The following is a 23,315-nucleotide window of genomic DNA, read 5'->3' as shown; positions in this document are numbered from 1 at the left end:
ACACGTTTGCAGAAGAGGCTGAGGGCAAGGCTGGTTGGATGGCCCAGCTCATAATAAAGTAATTTGGTCTAAATAAAGAAGATCTTAAATTTAACTTATTGAAACCTGAACCATATTCTGGACAAAAGTCCCCTGGTCATTTCAATACTTAAAAATAAAATAAAATAAAAATAAAAAACAGTAAAACATATACCTTTTAATATTAGGCTAATTAACCTGGTATTATGTTTATTTAAAGATGAAATGGTCAAATCAAAGTCTGGACCAAAGTCAGGCTCTGAATGTCACTGAATTTTATAAAATGAGCAAAAAGCTATTATAAATATTATAGTAGTGATATCAAAAGTCCTATGCAGTCTTTTTCATGACCTGACCATTATAAAAAAAAAAATATATGGCCTCATATATATATATATATATATAAATATATATATATATATATATATATATAATAAAAGAACTTAAAACAACAACACCGGCCCACTGGCCTTCTTCCCAAAACTTTTTTTTTGTCTTAAACCATCTCATATTTACAGTACATTTTCAAATTTCGCTAGCACACTGTATAGATATACAATATTGACCCCATTCACCCCAATACCATTTTGAGTTTTAACTTCAGTTTTGTCTGCTATGTTTACACGTGTGTAGCTGTTAGCTTAACTATTACAAAATCAACAGATATTAACTGATGTGAAACACTTTAATGTACTTACTTAGCAGTCATGAGGCAGAATTCAGTTGTGTCTGAGTGTGAATTCAGCACATCAGCGATCAAAACAACGCATTTCTGAAGGTATTGAGGCGTTTGATAGGCATTGAATCGTTCTGTGAATTCGGATCTTTTTGATGAGTCGATCGAACCGAATGAAGATTCGAGACTCAACGCAGAGACTCGTTGAAATGAAAACAAAAAATTAACGACACTTTAAACGCTGCTAAAAGAGAACAACAGTAAATTATTAATCATAAGATTTGAAATGTGTATGAATTAATGATTTAAATAATTTGAATAAAAGTATTTTTTTACACAAAAAAATAAAGAACAGAATTATATAATTGACTTATAATGATTATATTATTTAGGATGCTTATAATATAATATGTCATGTTATGAAAGCTTTAGCCTGCACAGTATCCAGTCTTGCTATATTATGATATCAAGGGTAAAATATTTATTGGTAATACAAATATTTTACAAGGTAGTCTCAAAAAACTACATTATAAATATACTTAATAACACTGTTTATCCTCCAGCTCGCTTTTTCTGCTCTTCTGTGTTTGGAGATGTGAATTGGCGTAAAGCTTGGTGAACAGTGGATTTTCTATATTAATAACAAAGTAAAACAGTCTCTTTTAAAATAATGTATATAATATATCCAGTAAAATGTGTGCTGGAACGTTTTAAATTAGATATTGATTACTCTTGTCATTTCTGTAATGGTGAAAATGAAACTATTTTTCAGTTATTTTTCCATTGCATAGGCCTACATACAAAATATTTTGGATTGATGTGGAGCATTTAATTAAGACAATTTTTTTCATTGATTTGCAGCTGAGTGGATTTGACATGGTATTGAGAAAGGCATACTTCATACAAATTATTAGGTAATATGGGAAAATATCACATTCATAAAATGAAATGGTCAGACTCTAAACCTAACTTTTCAAGCTAAATGATTTCAAGCTTTATTGTTCTGTTTTGTGCAATTGCACAAGTAAAAGGGAATTTGAGCGTATTCATTCAAAGCAAAAACACAAAGTAACTAAAGTAAAATAAAATGAAACAGTGCCAGAGGACAAGAACAAAATTATAACAAGCAAAAGGACAAGGGTGCTGTTTTATACAACATCACCTCCTAACAATATGTCTTGTTGTGCTGCTCTGGTTATGGCATTAAACAGTATTTAGTCTTGACCTTTGTGCAACAAAGACGGTTGTTGTGAGTAGGGATGAACTGCAGTAAACATCACAAACATGCTCTTTTAAATAATTTACCGTAAAAGGCTAATATAATAAAGAATGTGTTTGTTTAGTCGCTGTTTATGTAAGGAGCAGTGGTGTGTGTGTGTGTGTGTGTGTGTGTCCGTGTCCAATAGGTGGCGAAATGCGCCTCTTCAACATTCAAACACACACACACAGAAGAAGTTGTTTCTGTCACAACATCCGTTCACCGTCAAAGTACTGATTGTGGGTTATTTTAAGGTGAGTTTTTAAATGTTTTATCATAATTTATTCACAATTAAAACAGATGTTTGCTGTGGATTATAATGATTACGTTTCCACGTAACGTTATATTAAATGAATATAAATGACTGACCAGGAGGAGTTTGTTGTGATACATTTTATTCAACAATTAACGTGTAACGACTTGCTTGATGCTGTTTTTGTCCCCTTTATGTTCTTCACGTGTTCGTTATATTTCAAACGAAAACCTTATTAATATAAAGGTTGTTAATCCTTAACAATACATAAGTGTTTGGATCCCATGCCAACTGCCTCAAGGTCTCAGTTAATGTAAGATGTTGAGTCTAATATGTTTATAATAATGCAGTAAAATGATTTCATTTGAACTGTTTCTCCCCATATCATCAGCAAACTTGTTTATATATGGATTGGTTTTCTGTTTCTGGTTCTAAACAGCTTGATCAAGATGAACTGGCTCATTTGTGGTCCTATTTGTGCTCATCCATCATTTTGATCAGTTCAGACCAACTAAAAATCACCATAAATGACTAGAAGATACCCGTAAAAGCAGATGGATAACGCCTTACATCAGCTACAGTGAGAAAATATCAATGTTTTCAGAAAGACCTTGTGCCATTTATCATTTCATTTCACATATAAAGCCAATCAATTTGTCCCGTTTTCTGCTTTTGCTGAACTCAAACTAAAAACTACTGGAAGATTTTGTCTTTCTAAAAATAAACCCAAACTTTGTTTCTATATAGCTTCTGCAGATGATTATTTAATATGCATATTATAAATATGAACTATAAAAATGAACTAGTTTCCCTAGACAGATGTTTTCTTTTAAATGTCCCCTTTTGAGGACAACACTTTTCTTTTTGCTGTGTAAATGTGTTTATAATATTTAAAGGCACAATATGTAATTTTTCACAGCTAGAGATCACTTATTCAAAACAAAGGCGTGTCTTGATGACTTGATTTGGCGGAGCTTTTTTTCTGCCGCACGCGCTTTAAGTTTCTACCGAAACTTGTTCTGAATACTGAAGGAGTATATTTGGTAATACTTAACGTCCAACTTGGCCATGTTTAGCATGAGAATGTTAATTTAGACCCCCCCTTTTAATAATTTTTGACTGAAGAAAGAAAGACATGAACATCTTGGATGACGTGGGGATGAGTAAATTATCAGGAAATGTTCATTCTGAAGTGAACTTCTCCTTTAAAGGGTTAGTTCACCCAAAAATGTAAATTAGCCCATCATTTACTCTCCCTCAAGTCATCCGCGGTGTGTATGACATTCTTCTTTCAGACCCACACAATCAGAGTTATATTAAAAAAGTCCTGGCTCTTCCAAGCTTTATAATGACAGTGACTGTTGCTCTGTTTTTGAAGTCCATAAAAGTGCATCTATCCATCATATAACTGCTCCACACGGCTCCGGGAGGTTAAAAGGCCTTCTGAAGTGAATCGATCCGTTTGTGTGAGAAAAATAACCATATTTAAAACTTTATAAAGTAAAGTTTTGGCTACAATATTGATTTGCTTCAGAAGGCCTTTTTAACCCCCTGATCCGTGTGGAGCAGTTATATGATGGATAGATGCACTTTTATGGACTTCAAAAACAGAACTACTATTACTGCTATTATAAAGCTTGCAAGAGCCAGGACTTCTGTAATATAACTCCGATTTTATTCGTCTGAAAGAAGAAAAATCATACACACCTAGGATGACTTGAGGGAGAGTAAATCATGGGCTAATTTTCATTTTTGGGTGAACTATCCCTTTAAAGGATTAGTTCACTTTTAAATAAACTTTTGCTGATAATTTACTCACCCCCATGTCACCCAAGATGTCCATGTCTTTCTTTCTGCATTCGAAAAGAAATTAAGGTTTTGGATGAAAACAGTCCAGGATTGTTCTCCATATAATGGACTTCAATGGGCTCCAAACGGTTCAAGGTCCAAATGACAGTTTCAGTGCAGCTTCAAAGGGCTTTAAACGACCCCAGATGATGAATAAGGCTCTTATCTAGCCAAACCATCAGCTTCTGAGAGAAACCCAGCAGTATTTATGCTTTTATTTTACCTCTTATCAGACGAATGTGATCGTCTCTGAGCTCCGCCATAACTTCCGCTAAGTGAGGTCAAAATTATGGCTGAGCTCAGAGACGATCGCGTTTCTCCTGATAAGAGGTAAAATAAAAGCATAAATACTGCTGGGTTTCTCTCAGAAACTGATGGTTTGGCTAGATAAGACCCTTATTCATCATCTGGGGTCGTTTAAAGCTGCACTGAAACTGTCATTTGGACCTTGAACCGTTTGGAGCCCATTGAAGTCCATTATATGAAGAAAAATCCTGGACTGTTTTCATCCAAAACCTTCATTTCTTTTCGACTGCAGAAAGAAAGACATGGACATCTTGGATGACATGAGGGTGAGTAAATTATCAGCGAAAGTTTATTTAAAAGTGAACTAATCCTTTAAGTTAGTTCATTGTACGGGCCCCGTGTCTTCCCTGTTTAGGCTTCACAGAATGTTGTTAATGTTCGACTGTGATTTTACAGGATGTTTCGGACTCCACACATGAAGACGTGTGTACATCAGCTCAGGTTTCACAGATTGGAATTGATGCGCCGTGACACTCGGGCCGTCTGCAGCCGCTCTTCAAGTGTCCGGCGAGGAGATGAACATCAACACAGGCACTTCTGCTCCAATTCTGGGTTTTCTGTCGTTTTGGACACTTCCGAACACATGCTTCCGAGACGGATATGCATTAGCACTCATTTTCTATCGACGCACATGAACTTTAGCAGTATGAACTGTATACATACACCAAAGACGCTCTTCCTGTTTTTACACGCCTCTTTGAATGGATCTCCATCACAGTACACTTACCGGAGCAAGTGCCTTCTGCCCAAAAGCAAAATGGAGAAATGCCAGAATTCTCCTGAAAGCAATATTAAGAGTCAAACATGCCACTTTATCCTAAAGCGCAGCACAAATAGCACAGGCCGCTTCCAGTGGTTGGCTAACATCGGCCTAGGCCTGTGGTCGAGGCATTTTAAAAGCCGTGCGGTTCTCCCAGTTGAAACTCGCGGGCTGCACAGAGACGCCCATCAGCAAACCGTGGCGGACCAGTGTCTGTCCGCAGGAAACGAGGCGCGCTGCAGACGCTCCCTGCTAGCCAACGCTGCTCTGTACGAGCCTGCAGGGAAGAGCTGGGCCGCTGTGCTGGTGTGTCTGTGTGCTCAGAGCGGGCATCCCGGACTCCTTTTCACTCTCAGATCAGCCAAGCTGAAGGGTCGGCACAAAGGGGATGTCAGGTAGGCCCTCGCGTCCAGCTCTAAAGGTGGTTTCTAATGCTAAAAGGTGTGGAGAGTAGCTTATGTGTCGGCCCTCCGCTGAGATTTAATAATGTTTAATTTAAAGGGTTAGTTCACCCAAAAATGTAAATTCTGTCATTAATGACTGACCCTCATGTCGTTCGACACCCGTCAGACCTCCGTTCATCTTCAGACACAAATGAAGATATTTTAGTGTAAATCTGATGCTCTGAAAGGCCTCCATTGGCACAATGCACGGTTCACTCTCAAGACCCTTAAAAGACACTAAAGATGTCGATACAAAGTCCATCTCACTACAGTGGGTCTACAATAACTTTACGAATCGTTATGAATCAGTGAGTCGATTCAGCGGTTTGAATCGCCAAATTTCAGCAGTTTGACACGCGATCCGAATCATGATTCGGCTCACTGATTCATAATGCTTCGAAGCTTCATGATGCCTTGTTTTGAAATCGTGCACAAAAACTATTCTCGCCGATTCATAAAGTTATTGTAGAGCCGCTGTAGTGAGATGGACTTTGTAACGACGTCTTTAGTGTCTTTTAAGGGTCTTGAGAGTGTAAAGTGCCATTGTGCCAATGGAGGCCTTTCTGAGCCATCAGATTTCAACCAAAATATCTTCATTTGTGTCTGAAGATGAACGGAGGTCTTACGGGTGTCGAACGACATGAGGGTAAGTAATTAATGACAGAATTTACATTTTTGGGTGAACTAACCATTTACCCCTCTGCTGCTCTTCCTTTAAGGGTTGCATTGGTTGTCTTCCCGGACACCTAAAAACTAAACTTCCTCCACCCCAGTAAAACCAATGTAATTTATTTTTCTTCAATAATATTTTTTCTTTTTAATTTTGTATTTTGAGATGATTTGATGGTATTTTTTAATATTTATGCAATAATTATGGTCTATTTTTGCCATTGAAAATTATACCAAATTTTTTTTTTGTATTATTATTTTTTAATTATTGCAGTATTTCAGGTTAAAATAGAGACTAGGGGCCCGTTCTTCGTACCTCGCTTAATACATCTAAGATGATTTCACAGATCCCAGATCTTTTAATCGTGATAACTGATCTCAGGCTAATTTGGTTCTTCAAACGAATTTGCAGATTGGATTAAAATATCTGGATTAAATGATCTAAGATCACTGCGCGTTCTTGTGTTCCCTGAAGAGGGCAGATGCATCGATACTCGAAACCACGATCAGCAATGCAGCGATTGGCTGGCGTCAAGACAGCAACGTAATGACATCATATAATTAAAAAGCCACCTGGCAAAAAACTTGACAAATTACACAAAAACCCACGAATTTCTGAACCTTATAAGGAAACAGCCAAACGACCAAACCAACATAAAAGTTATAATAGATAAATGATAAATGTTTTGTTTTTTTAACATGATTACCAATTATTTATATTCACGATTTTATACAGTATTTGTACACCCTTTAATTTTTAATTCCATTTGAAGCAGATTTGTAACGTGAAAGTATTCAAGTTTCTTATGGGTCAAGATCAAATTATCCTCTCTTGCGCTGCATCAAGCCACTCCCATAATATCCGTGATCACTTAATGCACGGCTCAGATTAACTGTACAACATGTATGTAAACCAATAAAAATAAAATTATATAAAGTAATTATTCCATCACAAATAAATCGCTCAATCAAGTGGCTGTCTATAGTATTATACACAACATTATACATTCTCATGTACATATACAATATAACATTTTTATATTATTATTTAAAATTATTATTATTGCCCCTGGTTCAGTAATGCACTCTTGTAATAAAGTAGCAGTGGCTGGGACAGATTTTAAGTATCACCTCAAGATGCAATCTAATCCTGTTTACATGGAATAAGCCGCTCATGAGCAGGTTTAAGCTTACGGACCTGTTGCTATGACAGCAAGTCCAGGATGAGCTTCGAAGAACCAAACAATCCGAGATCATGCCAAATCGTCAACAATCAAATCCAGCTAACTGAGTTAGCGACGTACGAAGAACGGGCCCCAGGCCTTCAAAATATATGTTTTTGAAGGCAGATTAGCCCCTCTTTTGGAATTATTTAAGAAATCATGCGGCCATGGGTGTAACCACTAGAGGCCTCTATGGAGAATTCACTAGTTCTGTTTTGAACACATTTAATGATTTTTAAAAAAAATTTTTATTTGAATATATATTTACAAAAATCTCAAAGACTATTTATTATAAAGTTTTAGAAATTTTCTTTTTGTTAGAAATATAGTTTTTTTTTCTGTGAAGTTGTGTTTTTGCAGATTTCCCATTCATTTCCTATGGTGTCATTTTTGACCGAAGAGCACAAGTGGGAGTATTTATTTTATGACCAATTAGCATGCTCGAATCATGCCCTCGATTTTTTTGTGTGTTTACATACCTAATGCTAGAAAAGTCTCCAAGTTTCATATCATTCTGATGAAGCTGTGATTTTTAACATTTCAAAACAGAAAATTTTCCGGTCAGAAATGACCGAAGAGCACCAGAGGGTTAAAGGCACAGTATGTAATTTTTCACCACTAGAGGTCGCTTATTCAAAACAAAGGCGTGTCTTGATGACTTGATTTAAATTGACTTTGATTTGAAATAATTTAATGCTACTGTGCGTTCACCCTGCAGCAACTGAGACACTTGTTCACACTGCAGTGTGCTAGAGCGATATTAGGCATGGTAAAACCAGATTTAAACAACAAGACTAACTGTGTTGCTCACCTGTCTAATAAAACACAACATGTATTAAAGCATCTATGGTGTTTCCTTGGTTTCTACAAAATAAAACCAGAGGGTAACGCGGGTATGATGTCATTGATAGGCGACGCCTGTCAAGTTAAGCCTGTCACGATAACAAATTTTGCTGGACGATAAATTGGCCAAGAAATTATTGCGATAAACGATAATATTGTCGTTCTAAGACCATTTTCATCTAAAATAATGACAATGGCATAATAATGCAGGTACACCTTTTCAAAGATCAATAAACTTTGATTTCTAAAGACTATTTAACACTGAAAACGGAAAGCATTTTAAGTATCCACAATAAATGAACAAAACAACCAAAACAATAAAAGCAATGGACTCTTAGTCTGTTAACAAAAAAATGCTCTTGAATAAACAGCTGGAAAAACTCCAACGGATGATTGTGTTTTAGGAAGTGCTGGGAATCGTTTAAAAAAATTAACTAATTAATCACATTTTTTTCTGTAATAAATCACAATTAATAAGTTTTTAATGTTTTGATATTGAAATAATTTCAGTTACTCTCCAAATTAATGTAGAAACAATTTATTGACAGCATATTTTAAATATGTTTTATTGTCATGTTTTTATGAATGAAGGCCAGTATCACTGATACTAATGTCTATGAAACATTAATGACGTTACATTACAGTATAACTGAAAGCTCCCAATTTCAACATTTATTAGACTTTAAAAAAAACTACTTTTAATTTAAGTGAACTTAAAACAATCTTTACATAACCCCATTATAATAAATGTTATTTTTACCCATGGCCTTCCCTGTTATACAGAAATGTAATAGTTATCAAACACATTTCTTAACTGCATAAATAATAAATGAAATATAGATTAATCATCATTAAAGCTGCACTATTCTCTGTTCCCATTGTTCTTTGATGAACATTAATGACAGGCATCATCAGTGCTACTGTCACTTTAAGAACGGCCGCTGACGAACATGACGCGGATCTGACGCGCTGTCTCGCGCATCTCATTTCCTCACAACTCTTTAAGTTCATTTAAGAAGCTATTTAACTAATTTAAGACTCCTAAAATGAGAATACTCAAAATTCTCTGTGTTGTTGTTATTGTTTGTTCAAGAGCAAAAGAGAACTCGATGTGAGCAGGAGACTGACGCGAGTCTGTCTGTGCGTCGAGTGTGTGTGTGTGTGTGTCAGAGTGTCCCTCGATTAGCTGACATGAGACGCAGCCACACAGACAAGACATTGACACACACACACACACAGACAGGACATTGACATACAGCGTGTTCACTTGTGTCTTGTCGCGCTCAGAAGCATTTACATGTATAAGAGCGTGATCATATGATGTAACCCTCGTCAAAAATGGAGATAAAAACGGACGCTGGAAATTATCGCAGCCGGAAAAATTATCGAGCTCTTTTTTTTTTTTTTTTCTCGTGCAATTAATTGATTTATTGACTATGACGACAGGCCTACGCACGGCCCGTGTCCTGGTTAAATTGCTTATTTCTCTGGATTTAAACATTCTTGGAGACATTTGTGATAATGTAAGCACACAAGTCAACAAAATATATAACACTGTTCTAGTGGTTTTTAAATATTTTAATCCAAAAATCTTACATATTGTGCCTTTTAAATGCCATTCTCATCCCTGTTGTGTTAGTTTTGCAGGGGGAAAGAAAGACCCGTCTGACAGATCTGTTGTAGATACGGCTCTCAGAGAAGCTCGTGAGGAGCTGGGAATCCACGTCACTGAAGATAAAGTGTGGGGTGTGATGAAACCGCTGCGTGATATGGTGAGTTTGCACTTTTGTTAGCACAGCACATGTGCTTTTGAGTTTAGACCTTATGTAGCCCCGCCCCTTTCCAGCGCTGCGCTCGTTGTGTTCTCCCGTTTGTATTTCCATTATCCGGTATCAGGGCTCGACATTAAGCCGGTTCACGTGCTTGTGCTTCGGACAAGTAAATCTGGCATTCACTTGTCCGAGTAAAAAATTTGATTTTTTTGTAATTTATTCTGAAGCAATATTCTCACCAGTGTTCAATCAGCTTTGACATATTTAAATCGGCATATTTGTGATATTTTTACCTTTTTATAAAGGGTATTTCCCCCCTTATCTTATTAAATATAGGCTATGCTTCAGCTTTCCTTTTATATTTTTAAATTTGATCTTTAACTTTAATTAGAATAAGACACTATAGGGCTGTTACCAATCAAATTAAATTATTTACACTGAGAAATTACAACTGCATTAAATAATGTTATGAGATTTTTAAAAATATTTTTTGAATATACAAATAAGAAAAGTTGGAAAGAATGTTTAAACATGAAACTTCACCAGTAGGTGGCAGCAGGTGACCGTCTGATTGAGCGAGTCATTAGCTGTGTCCCAAAGTGAAGGCAGCGGATCAAAAGTTTGATTGCTAATCAAAAGTAGCGGAATCACGGCCAAAACGCGGGTGGTGTGCGAAAGAACTGTTGCCATGGGCCCACCTCACTACAGTGGTTCTACAATAACTTTATGAAGTGACCAGAATAGTTTTTGTGCGCAAAAAAACCCTAAATAACGACTTATATAGTGATGACCGATTTCAAAATAATGCATCATGAAGCTTCGAAGCGTTATGAATCAGTGAGTCGAATCATGATTCGGATCGCGTGTCAAACCGCCAAACTGCTGAAATTTGTTGACTTTGGCTGATGGCTGACTGATTCATAACGCTTTGAAGCTTCATGATGCATTATTTTGAAATCGGTCATCACTATATAATTCGTTATTTAGGGTTTTTTTGCGCACAAAAACTATTCTCGTCACTTTATAAAGTTATTGTAGAACCACTGTAGTGAGATGGACTTTGTAACGACGTCTTTAGTGTCTTTTAAGGGTCTTGAGAGTGTAAAGTGCCATTGTGCCAATGGAGGCCTTTCAGAGCCATCAGATTTACACTAAAATATCTTAATTTGTGTCTGAAGATGAACGGAGGTCTGACGGGTGTCCAACCACATGAGGGGAAGTAATTAATGACAGAATTTTCATTTTTGGGTGAACTAACCCTTTAAAGAGCCACAAAACGGTATTTATTGTTTACATTTCTTTAAAAACTATTTCAAAGTTGACACTTTGTTTCATATCAAAAGTAACTTGCTCTGTCCTGTCTGTCGGCGTGTTGTCAGTGTCCTCTTTGCTCCGCGATGTATTTTCTCTACGTGAAAACGTGTGGTGTGAGAGCGCCATCTAGCTTGTCGGACATAGCAACAGTAACTAAAGGGGGCGGGTCTTTGCGAACGGTCAATTAGGTTTAGAAAAAAATCAACGAGTTTTAACTCAGAAGGTTATGATATCGTTGTCTGTAGTCTACAGTGGGCAAACGCTGCTGCATCTGTACAGCTATAACTACAACTACTGCTGTAATCTCATGAGAAATGCCATACCTGGAAAAGGTTAATGTTGATTGAATAGCTAATGACATCAACTGGACATTTCGTCACCTTTGTTTCCTTGTATGTGATTTGGTTTAAGCCTTTTCTGTCACTGCGAGAGTTAAAAAAAATCAACATTGAAATGAAAATAATAAACATAAACAAAATCGCATCCAGTGTGAAAGGACCTTAATATGCCACTATGTCCAACAGTGTTCACTGCGCGATGACTTCCGGTGAGTGAGGTCTGTACACGATGTAGTGTAGAAATACGCACGAGAGATCACTTCCGGCGCTATATGTCCATGTTTGTCCATCGTGTCCTGACCTCACTCACTTGATGTCATCATGCAGTGAACGCTGTGAACGCTGTTGGACATAGTGGTGTATTAGAGGTAAAAAATGATATAAATACTGTTCGGTTTCTCGCACAAACCGATCGTTTTGTTTCTTAAGACATCAACGTGTCGTCACGAGCCGCAGGGTTTAATATGGATTTGTATGTGCATGTTTTTTTACTCATAGTTCTCATACTCTATACGAATGACTGACTGTAAAAATCTTAATTTGTGTTCTACTGATCCAACCTATTTCTTGGAAACCCTGGGGGTAAGCAGATAAACATCCCATTTTACTATCCCTTTAAAGGTCATTGCACATTACCACATTGTTCAATGATTCTCAAACGACTCGATGGATGAATCAGTCTCTCTAAATCCCTCCTTTCCACGGACTGCTCTGCTCTGATTGGTCAGATGACCCAGTCTGTTGTGATTGGTCTACCGCTTACACAAGTCCTATGATGAAACACTGAGGAACTAGTTATTCAACCTGAACCTCCATCACAAGGACGACTTGAGCAGGACGTTTCTCGGGATACGCTAGTTTGATGTACATTATGAGATGTTGCAGCTGTAATTCCTAACAAGTGTGTGTCCATCAACAAACCCATGTGTGTATTTGCCTAGTTTAGAGCTTTGAACTATTTCTGAAGTAAAGATCAGTGCAATTCTTCATCTATTTATTTGTATGTGTTTCCTAATTTGCAGTCTGGAATGATGATTGCGCCTGTAATAGCCAATCTTGGACCATTGGAGAAGCTCTCTTTTCGACCCAATCCAAGTGAGGTACAGTGCAGCAGTGGCAGACCAGACAATTCACATCCCATCACAATCTATTCACTTCCAGTATTTGTCTTCTTCAGATAAGGGTTGAGTAACACTCCACTTCTTTGTTTGACAGGTGGAAGAGATTTTTACCCTGACACTTGAGCACTTATGTCAAGCCCAAAACAGAGGCTACACACACTTTCGCACTGGTGATCGTTACGGGTACACACTCCCTGTGTTTCACAGTCCTAAGTACCGAGTGTGGGGTCTCACAGCAGTGGCCTTAGATCATGCACTCAAACTTATTGTGCCGCCAAAGCAACTGTTGGACCACAGCACCTTCACCACAGAAGCTGCTTGCTAATCGTAGCAAGCTCTGTCATATCACAGATTTCGTTTTCGGAAGAATCTCATGGAAAACTGTGAAGAAATGTCTGGGTCTTTAAAGTTGGTTTTATTTCCGGCCATTTCTCTGAGATTCACCCTTTGCTGTGTTTAGGCTTTAGGGTTAATGAATGAAAAGTGTCAAGTTGTTTGACGTCATGACTCCAGTGAATGAAGAGTGTTCATTTACACAACATACTTGAGTGTGTTTTTGGGATTTAGCATTTTGAGTTTTGTTTTCATCATCTTAACATAGATGGTTGTTTTAAATGTGAGTCTGTCAATTTATTTAACACCAATGCTTATAATAAAAGTGTTAAAAGGCTTTAAAGGTTCATTGTAACTGTACTAAAATGTTTATTTCTCAATCCAGCACATGGATATCCATTTTCCTGCGGTTCAATTCTACCTTTTATCAAATTTACCCACCACTACAAGTCTGTGCTCCTGTAGTTTTCAACATCTGTTGCTGTCGATGACCACAGGAAATTCTCACCAGCAGCAAAAATCTCCTTTCAATAGATGTCTGAGGTAATATGGTACATTACCCTACAGTGACAATCAAGTAACCTGTTCGTCCAGTGAACACTCAGTAAATACTTTTCAGCATTTTAGTAATAAAAGTGTAGGGCTGTGTTCGGAAACGCCCCCCCTCTACTCTTAAATAGGGCACTATTTCATTGAACAGCCATTTGTAGTGGTGTCCGAAACCACAGTGGACGTTTTTGAGTGCACTCATTTAATTCCACAATGCACTAGGGGTGGGAGAAAAGGTCGATGCATCGCGATTCGTTATCCAACGATTCAGAATCGATTCTCAAAAATTTAGAATCGATTCTGTGTTCAATTCAACGCGTGCGCGCCGGCCAAACGTTGATAGGCTGGTGAATTGGCCTCGTTTAAGATAAAATGGACAAACTACGACCAGCTCAGGGGCGTCGCACCCGTGGGGACACTTTTCCCGGTGAGAGGGTTCAACACCCGCACGTTTTATGCAGTTTTTCCGCAGATTTGCACAAATGCCTTACAGCAGTCGCTCCTCCTGCGCTCGCTGCGGCTGCCTCCAAATTTCAAAAATTTATTTAGCTTTTTTTTAGTTTTTCTAAAAAAAAGCATTTCTAAATTAAGTTCATATTTCCAACAAACGAAATTCTGAGCCAAAATAACGAAGTGGTGCTCAACTAGGCTATAAGGCGCTTTCCTTGCCATTAATGCTTAATAACACTCCTATGTCTCCGATGCGTTGGCCGGAACATAAACCTACCAACATCCGTGGCATCATTTTTGGAATGACTTATGGAATATTGCTGAACTACTGCACAATGTTTCAAACGAATGGAAAACTTTGAACAAACACTTCGTTTTAATGAGTGATTGGTTAAATGTCTCTAACATGACTGTTGCAGCTCGGCAGGTTTTCTCATGTGAGATGTTATGCGCACACACTGAATTTGGCTTCTCAGCGAGTGCTAAAGTTGTTTTTCTTCTGCATTAGCCGATGTTTTAAAGATTTGTTCTTTGCAATTGTATGTCTTACTGTTTGATTAGAGCTTGTTAATCTTGAATATAACTTTATTAATAAAATAAAAGTATTGAAAGAAATCTTCATAATCATGTTTAATATGGCAATACTGTCAAACAGATATTCTAACTAAAAACAAAACACATTAAAATTTAAAGTTCATGTATTTGCACAGCAGGATAATTAGTTACCAAAAATGTATGTTAAGAATCGTTTTGGGAATCGGATCGTTACTCCCAGAATCGGATCGAATCGTTAAGCGCCTTAAGATTCCCACCCCTACAATGCACCGCAATAACGAGTGTACAGTAGATGTACGCGCTGGAGAATATGCTTGTTCGATGCACCAGCGCGGCGCAGACCGATCGGCGTATGACAGCAAAGTCTCGCGAGAGCAAACAAGAAAAGACTCCTTATGCTTTTGAGTCGCTCTCACTCTCAACCAGACGGTGTACTCTCAACGCACTGTGAGAGTCGCGCCCTGAATGTATGAACTTACCGCTGTCCGATTCGCCCTATGTACCCTCATTCTCCATTACTCCACTACTCCAAAAACGAGCCAACAAGCTTAAAGTTAACCCTAGAGCTCTTTACTTGTGTGGCACTGAACTTACTGTGAAAGGGTAATGAATAATAAAGTAACTCATTTCATTTAAAAATAAAGACTTAATATTTTTATGTACAAATTTTATAGTATAATGTATATATAGTATAGTATATGCATACTGCATGGATGGGTCCTTTCACAGAAAAATTTTACTGAAGTAGATGCAATTTACATCAAGGACAAATATATCGGCATGTTTACTAAACGTCTGGTTGAGGCAGACAAAACTACGGAAAACTCAAGTTTTGACGCAAATCGACCCGCCCTTCGAATCCACCTTTTGCCGAACTCGCTCTACTCCTTTTTCCCATCACATATCAGATTGGAAAGGCATTTATTTTCAATGAAAATTAAGAAAATATTAGAAAAGTGGAAATAAAGCATCTAATGCGTGTAATCAGTGTTCAGGGTTTGTAAACAGACATGTGCCCTTTAAAGAGACGATAAAAGTGAGTGGGTCCAATATCATTGGTCTTAAAAGGTGTGTGGGTCGATGCCATCTCCTGGCGAAACGCAGGTATTCATTCAATGCACGGCGCGACTCTCAGTGCATTATGGGTATTCTCTAGCCGTCAAGCATACATCGGTTGTAAACTCGTTATTGCGGTGCATTGTGGGATTGAATGAGTGCACTTAATAACGTCCACTAGGGTTTCGGACACCACTAAATGGCTGTTCTTTCAAATAGTGCCCACAGCTGAATCAATCCATCCATCTTCCGAACCGCATTGGTCCAGCGCAATATCATGCATACAGGTATAAATTCCTGTTTAATTGATTATTATATTGTTTGATTAAGGTTTATACATGGGAGTTTCCGCGGCAGAGTTCAAGATAAATCTTTTCATTATTACTGGATCTGTCAGCTTGCTAAGTTTCAAATAAACAGCAAGCACAATCTGCAAAAATGGCAGCCTTTCTGGTGCACTTAGTGTCCGAAATCACTCACTCGTTTTCATTCAGTCCGTCAAGTGGACTATATCAGTGGACCAATGTAGGGATAGTGAATGAGGGTATGGGGGGCGATTTCGAACACAGCCTAGATCTTTAAAATGCATCCAAATTACAGTGAAGCGCAACCGTACGGTGCTCTGCAGGGGTCAAAAATGAGAAACAGTGAATTTTGAAGTGATATATTCTTAAACTGTTATTATGTGGATTCAACAGTATGTAATTCAGCCGGGGATACGAACATATTCATTATTCTGTCCATTTTATCACAAAATTCAACTGATAAATTGCTGTTTTGATGCTCTTTAATGTGACGTAACTGATCACTGTATAGGCGCGCGAGTGAAGGTGATCAAATCTTCATAGTCAAAGAATAAACATGAATTAATATCTGAAGGCATGTCGAGGATACATTACAACTGAAACGTATCAAATGTGGTGTAATCGCTCAATCAGTGTTTCAACGGCAGAAAGGCGTCAATAAAACAGCTTGAGAACAATGTCATGTAGCATCACATTTACCTCAGGCAGTCGTTCAGTGTCCACAGCTGTGAGTTCACTAGAGAGATGAACTCTTTCACTAAATATATGCACTATATTAGCCTATATATTCATTATATTCTACTTAACCTGTTAATTATGTCTTGATTATTAAAGGGTTAGTTCACCCAAAAATGAAAATTCTGTCATTAATTACTTACCCTCATGTCGTTCGACACCCGTCAGACCTCCGTTCATCTTCAGAATACAAATTAAGATATTTTAGTGTAAATCTGATGGCTCTTTAAGGCCTCCATTTGCTCAATGCACGGTTCACTCTCAAGACCCTTAAAAGGTACTAAAGACGTCGATACAAAGTCCATCTCACTACAGTGTTTCTATAATAACTTTATGGAGTGACGAGAATAGTTTTTGTGCGCAAAAAAACCCTAAATAACGACTTATATAGTGATGACGATTTCAAAACACGGCATCATGAAGCTTCGAAGCGTTATGAATCAGTGAGTCGAATGAGCAGTTTGGATCGCCAAATTTCAGCAGTTTGGCGGTTGACACGCGATCCGAATCATGATTCGACTCACTGATTCATAACGCTTCGAAGCTTCATGATGGAAGGAAGGAAAACGTGCAATGGAAGGAAAACGTTTAAACCAACTTTCAGTGAAACCAGGAAGGCCTTCATAGACATAGCCTGTAAATTAACAGCCATTACTAAAACTACATGATTTAAGGATTTTCAATATATTGTATAGAGACAGAGCGTGTTTAGGCCACGTCCACACCGGGGGGAAACAATCCAATCCTTAAACGCCTGTAGACTCCCGGAAATCTCCCTAATTTTCGGCAGTTTTCGAAAATTTTGAGGCAGCGAACGTCGCGTTCGTCTGTGCCACAAATTGTCGTAAACGAACCATGACGTAGGTGGAGAGCCCCCCGCTGAGAGACAGCGGAGGTGCGACACCTCTAATTTGCATATGAATAGCAGCGAAACCAGAGAGTAGAGGTCTTCACGGGTCCAAAAATTCATACCCGAACCCGAAGAGACCCGTAATGTGCTTAACGGAACCGACCCGGACCCGTCTATTATTTCAAAAGCTGGACCCGGACCCGTGAAGATCCGAGAAATGCCAAAAACGTAGTACCCGGAACCGACCTGGACCCGTCTATTATTTAAAAGCTGGAATCGAACCCGGCGTGAAGACACAGACCCGACTGGACCCGTTTGTCACATATTCCACAATAACTGATATTAACAAGTCAATAAACAAGTTATGAAAATTATAACTTTTTGTCTTACCTAGCCGTCGTCTCCCTTCCTTACTTGTGATGCATTACATCCTTGCCAAAAAGTTAAATCCATGTTATTCCTCTCTTGTTATTCCAAGCATGCTTAATTCACTCATCATTTCAGCTTTAAAAGTCCACTTTATGTCACGGTGACGGATGACAAATGCGTCTTTGCAGATTTGCATTTCGACTCGAGTTAACTCGCATAATAACTTTGACTGTTTGCCTTTTTGAACTATAATAACGATTGCTCGTTCGGTGGCCGCTGACGTCCGCATTATTTATTTGCTATAATCTCTGTGAGCGAGCCTGACCACCAAAACTTTAAGAAATAAGACGGTTCATTCATATTATTATTAAAGTCAATCACAGCGGAAGCTCGGGTTGCCATAGAAATGACACGCGCTTGATACTGCGCACATGCGCGGTGGCTGGAGCAACCTGAAATATGAGCTTTTTTACGCAATTTGAGCATCATAGAAAACATTTGTGACAGTTCAACTGAGATTTTGTTGCTGATTTTAAATATATTATTTAAATATAATTTCAAATCAAACTTCAACAGTGCGTCACACGTAGACAGCACTTACTTTTTTCTCATGTTTGTCCACAATATGCATGAAGGATGCCCGGACAGAAGAGGTGCCGTGGGTTTAACTTCTTTATATTCGTTGTTTTTTAGCTTTTTTCACACATCACTCATGGTAACCATTATTATTACCGTGCGCTTGCAGAGAGAGCGAGCGAGCGAGAGAGAGAGAGAGAGAGAGCGAGCGCGTGAGGCGAGCGAGCAAGAGAGAGAGAGATCGCTAGTGTTTTTCTTCTTTCTTTTTTTTAAACCTTATTTCCCGGCTCACACTTTTCTTATCCTAATTTTACAGTTGCAAGTTACAAAAAACACACAAGCAGTGCTGACTGACTCTGATCACGGGCAGGTGTTCTCCGAGTCCGGATCGACTCGGGTATTGCACACAATGTTAAACAGACCCGGGACCCGTAGTAATAGATTGGGACCCGACCCGGACCCGGCTGATCATTTAAAATATAGACCCGAACCCGTACGGGTCCCGGGTCGGGTCCCGGGTCCACGGGTCTCGGGGGCTCCGTGAAGACCTCTACCAGAGAGTCAACGGCCAGACTTGAATTTACTCACTCAGTATTGGCTGAAGCCACTACTTTTAAACAAGAAAAATCCCTCGTGATTGGTTGGCAGATCACTGCAAACCAATCATTATTGGTCCCCCTGGCTCATTATAAATGTAAACCCCAATAATAATAATAATAAATATATAATTTATGTTGTAATAATTTATGTTTTATATTAATGTTATTTTGCTATGAACTACACTATTCATACCATCAAGGAATATATGGGAAAATTTGCCCGGACCGTGCCGTTTATTCAAAGAAAGAGCTTTATTGTTAAACACACAACTATGTACAGTGCAGCAGTAATGTCTCTTTATGTTGTCCTCCAAAAACGTCAAAAAGAAGCGCCCAACACATTCGGGAAACACAGGCGTATATGGCGAGTTGCCCTGTATTTCGGTATCGCCTCTAATCTGGATTGCAAAGTGGCACAGAGTTCAGAGAGCTCCAGGCTGCGAGAGGGCGGTGGTCGCACAATCCATCCAGACACCCCGTCAACAATGCCGTCTTTCTCCTCAGATATGAGTTCAATGGTTGCGCACTTCCAAATGTCCATCTCATCCTCAGCCAGCACACTTCGTCTCGCTTCCAGCAACTGTAATACAATCCATAAAGACAATAAGCAACCTGAAAAACACTCACATTGACAAAAAACGGATCTAATATAATAAATCTTACCCTTTTTCTTCTTGATCGACTCCGAGCTAAACCTCGCAGTTTCCGCCTGCGATGTAAGTTCAGGTTGTTTGTATCTGAAGCTCCGGCGTGTCGATTCATAATACGTCTTACAGGCAGTTGGAGAACAATTATATGAGACTGGTATTAATAAAAACAGTCACGGTAAAATTAAACAAGGAATGAGAAAAACATTATAAGTTATACTTACACACAATGTCGTCGTGATCAGCGGTTAAATCTGGACTCGCGGAAATCGCTCCAAGCAGATAAGAGCTCACGGCTTCGTTATGAGGCGAGGATAGTCTGTGTAAACAAAATGTGCAGTTTTAAGCTCGGATCTATTAACGCATCCATTTCCTTATACAGCTGAATAAAAGCATATTCCTTAAATCGTAACGTTACATTACCCATGCTCTGGTTCATAGCGCCTGCAGTTTGCCTCAGAGTTGTGAAGACGCCGGACATCTGAAAATTAGTCAAAAAAGTTGCCCGCGTCCATGCAAAGGAGTTGAAGGGGAGCTGAAGGCGAGACGGCGTCCTGTCATTGTTGATCACGAAAAAGCAAAGCAGCAAAAACACAGGAAATGTATAAAAAAAAGAGTCCAAAACACATCTGTTTAAAGCTCCTCTTCAAGTTTTGTACGCGTCATGGCCATGACCTCGCACGTGATTGGACGAGGGCAAGAAGCTCGTCGGGCTCCTCCAATCACATGCGAGGTCATTGTTATAAGGAAGTTTTCCAGAATTAATGAAAAAACTCTGTATTAATACATTTTCGTGGACAGAATGGAAAATGTATTTAGTACCACATGCATGTACAGACTACAGTTCTCGCTCACAAATTTGATGGGATTAGGATTGATTGTCTTGATATAGTCAGTTTATGACAATTTACAAAGAAGGAAGTCTAACAACAAACTGATTTTAAGAAATGTATTAAATTAACAAGAAAATGAAACAAAAGAATGTTAAGAGGTGAATAAAATAAAAGAATTTTAATGTATTTTGTGTGTGTGTGTGTGTGTGTGTGTGTGTGTGTGTGTGTGTGTGTGTGTGTGTGTGTGTGTGTGTGTGTGTGTGTGTGTGTGTGTGTGTGTGTGTGTGTGTGTGTGTGTGTGTGTGTGTGTGTGTGTGTGTGTGTGTGTGTGTGTGTGTGTGTGTGTGTGTGTGAGAGAGAGAGATAGAGAATCACAAAAGTCCGGAAATCAGTCCACAGAGGGGCTTAATTTATCCCTATATTCTTCAACCTCATTGAGGTTTCAGACCACCAAGGAGCTCCAGAAAAACCTATTATATTTATTTTCACTTTATTTAAGTTAATGGGTGTGGCAAAAGTGCTTCAATTACATATAGGCATAACACCGTAACTTTTTATTTTGTGTGAATTTTTTTTTTTACATAACATTGGTTATTGCTAATGACATACAGAGTAATTAATCTACTCTGTTAGCCCGGACAAGTTGAATCTACTTAAAAAATTGGAGCAAACTGGTTGCCCTAAAAATTTAGTAATGTGAACTAAAACGAGTACATTTAACTTAAAATGTTTTAGTTAAAAAAATTCAGAACCTAGATAAAACTCCCCCTGCTGCTACTCTGATTTGCATTTGTGTAGCTCACAGCATGTTCATTTACATGTTAAAGCCTCCCCTAGAATTAAGGGGAGGGGGGGTCATGGGGGGACAACTGCCAAGCAAGGCCCACGTCAATTTCCGACAATTTACGGCAGTTTTCGGTGTTGCCTGCAAATTGCCGTGCACAGTCGTAAACCTGAAGTTTCACTGCAATCTACAGTGCCACATACTGACGAAAATCCCACTTTTCATGCAGTGGCAGAACTTAATATTTGGTACAGTAGCCTTTGTTTGCAATTACAGAGATCATACATTTCCTGTAGTTCTTGACCAGGTTTGCACACACAGCAGAAGGGATTTTAGCCCAATCCTCCATACAGACCTTCTCCAGATCCTTCAGGTTTCTGGGCTGTCGCTGGGCAATACAGACTTTCAGTTCCCTCCAAAGATTTTCTACTGGGTTCAGGTCTGGAGACTGGCTAGGCCACTCCAGGACCTTGAGATGCTTCTTATGGGCCACTCCTTAGTTGCCCTGGCTGTGTGTTTTGGGTCGTTGTCATGCTGGAAGACCCAGCCATGACCCATCTTCAATGCTCTTAACTGAGGGAAGGAGGTTGTTGGCCAAGATCTCGTGATACATGGCCCCATCCATCCTTCCCTCAATACGGTGCAGTCGCCCTGTCCTCTTTGCAGAAAAGCATCCCCAAAGAATGATGTTTCCACCTCTGTGCTTCACGGTTGGGATGATGTTCTTGGGGTTGTACTCGTCCTTCTTCTTCCTCCAAACATGGCGAGTGGAGTTTAGACCAAGGCCTTGACCTGCGCTGGCTTGAGCAGGGGGACCTTTCGTGCGCTGCAGGATTTTAATCCATGACGGCGTAGTGTGTTACTAATGGTTTTCTTTGAGACTGTGGTCCCAGCTCTCTTCAGGTCTTTGACCAGGTCCTGCCATGTAGTTCTGGACTGATCTCTCACCTTCCTCATGATCATTGATGCCTCACGAGGTGAGATCTTGCATGGTGCCCCAGACCGAGGGAGATTGACCGTCATCTTGAACTTCTTCCATTTTCTAATAATTGCGCCAACAGTTGTTACCTTCTCACCAATCTGCTTGCATATTGTCCTGCAGCCCATCCCAGCCTTGAGCATGTCCTTACACAGCTCTCTGATCTTGGCCATTGTGGAGAGGTTGGAGTCTGTTTGATTGAGTGTGTAGAGTAGACAGGTGTCTTTTATACAGGTAACGAGTTCAAACAGGTGCAGTTAATACAGCTAATGAGTGGAGAACAGGAGGGCTTCTTAGAGAAAACTAACAGGTCTGTGAGAGCCGGAACTCTTACTGGTTGGTAGGTGATCAAATACTTATGTCATGCAATAAAATGCTAATTAATTGTTTAAAAATCATACAATGTGATTTTCTGGATTTTTAGATTCTGTCTCTCACAGTTGAAGAGTACCTATGATAGACCAGCCGCAGAAGTAGCACATTGCAAAATTATTTATTTACCTCAAACTCTCTTTGCAGAACACAATCCTTGCTCCCTGTGTCTCCTCAACAGTGTTGGGAATAACGGCGTTATAGATAAACGGCGTTACTAACGGAATTACTTTTTTCAGTAATGAGTAATCAAACGAATTACTGTTTCTTCCATTACAACGCCGTTAGCGTTACTGAGAAAAAAAATGTGGCGTTACTATAATTGAGCTCACTGAAGCGTTTTTCATCCCAACAGGCTCTCTGTCAGTTGGACCTGCAACGTGCGTGTGTGTGTGTGTGTGCGCGCGCGCGCCAGCCATGCGTGTTGGGGGGTGGGTTAGGTTGCTACACATAACTGATGATGATTGGTGGGTGGGAGACA

General features: G+C 39.0%; 2 protein-coding genes across 3 annotated transcripts in view; one reads left to right on the top strand and one right to left on the bottom strand.

The window, feature by feature from the left end:
* Positions 1-850, bottom strand: part of ftr86 (finTRIM family, member 86) — a 33,328-nt gene extending 32,478 nt beyond the window's left edge. The window contains exon 1 of the mRNA XM_079823420.1: positions 717-850. Coding sequence (XP_079679546.1) covers positions 717-727 — 11 coding nt within the window. The 5' untranslated portion in view covers positions 728-850. The remainder of the gene's footprint in view (positions 1-716) is intronic.
* Positions 851-2,112: 1,262 nt separating this feature from the next.
* On the top strand, positions 2,113-14,782 carry nudt8 (nudix hydrolase 8). Of its 2 annotated transcripts, XM_079823557.1 has the most exons (6): positions 2,136-2,206; positions 2,645-2,785; positions 4,756-5,514; positions 9,937-10,069; positions 12,744-12,821; positions 12,937-14,782. In XM_079823557.1, exons 2-6 carry the CDS (start codon positions 2,760-2,762, stop codon positions 13,165-13,167), a joined length of 1,227 nt encoding a protein of 408 aa, XP_079679683.1. In that variant the 5' UTR covers positions 2,136-2,206; positions 2,645-2,759; the 3' UTR covers positions 13,168-14,782. The 2 variants fall into 2 exon arrangements, with proteins under 2 accessions (XP_079679684.1, XP_079679683.1); XM_079823558.1 differs by lacking the exon at positions 2,645-2,785 and having other exon boundaries at positions 2,113-2,206.
* The last annotated feature ends 8,533 nt before the right edge of the window (positions 14,783-23,315 follow it).

Source organism: Gobio gobio (assembly GCF_949357685.1).
Source record: "Gobio gobio genome assembly, chromosome: 8".
Lineage (NCBI taxonomy): Eukaryota > Metazoa > Chordata > Actinopteri > Cypriniformes > Gobionidae > Gobio > Gobio gobio.
Note: the sequence above shows the minus strand (reverse complement) of the source record. Positions and strands in the feature narration are given on the sequence as shown.

What these genes read in the sequence shown, in the direction of transcription:
- nudt8 (XM_079823557.1), top strand. Translation starts at nt 2,760, where the DNA reads ATGGATAACGCCTTACATCAGCTACA. An exon ending in CGGCACAAAGGGGATGTCAG is followed by an intron (nt 5,515 to 9,936) that starts GTAGGCCCTCGC and finishes CTGTTGTGTTAG; the next exon opens with TTTTGCAGGGGGAAAGAAAG. An exon ending in TTCGACCCAATCCAAGTGAG is followed by an intron (nt 12,822 to 12,936) that starts GTACAGTGCAGC and finishes TTTGTTTGACAG; the next exon opens with GTGGAAGAGATTTTTACCCT.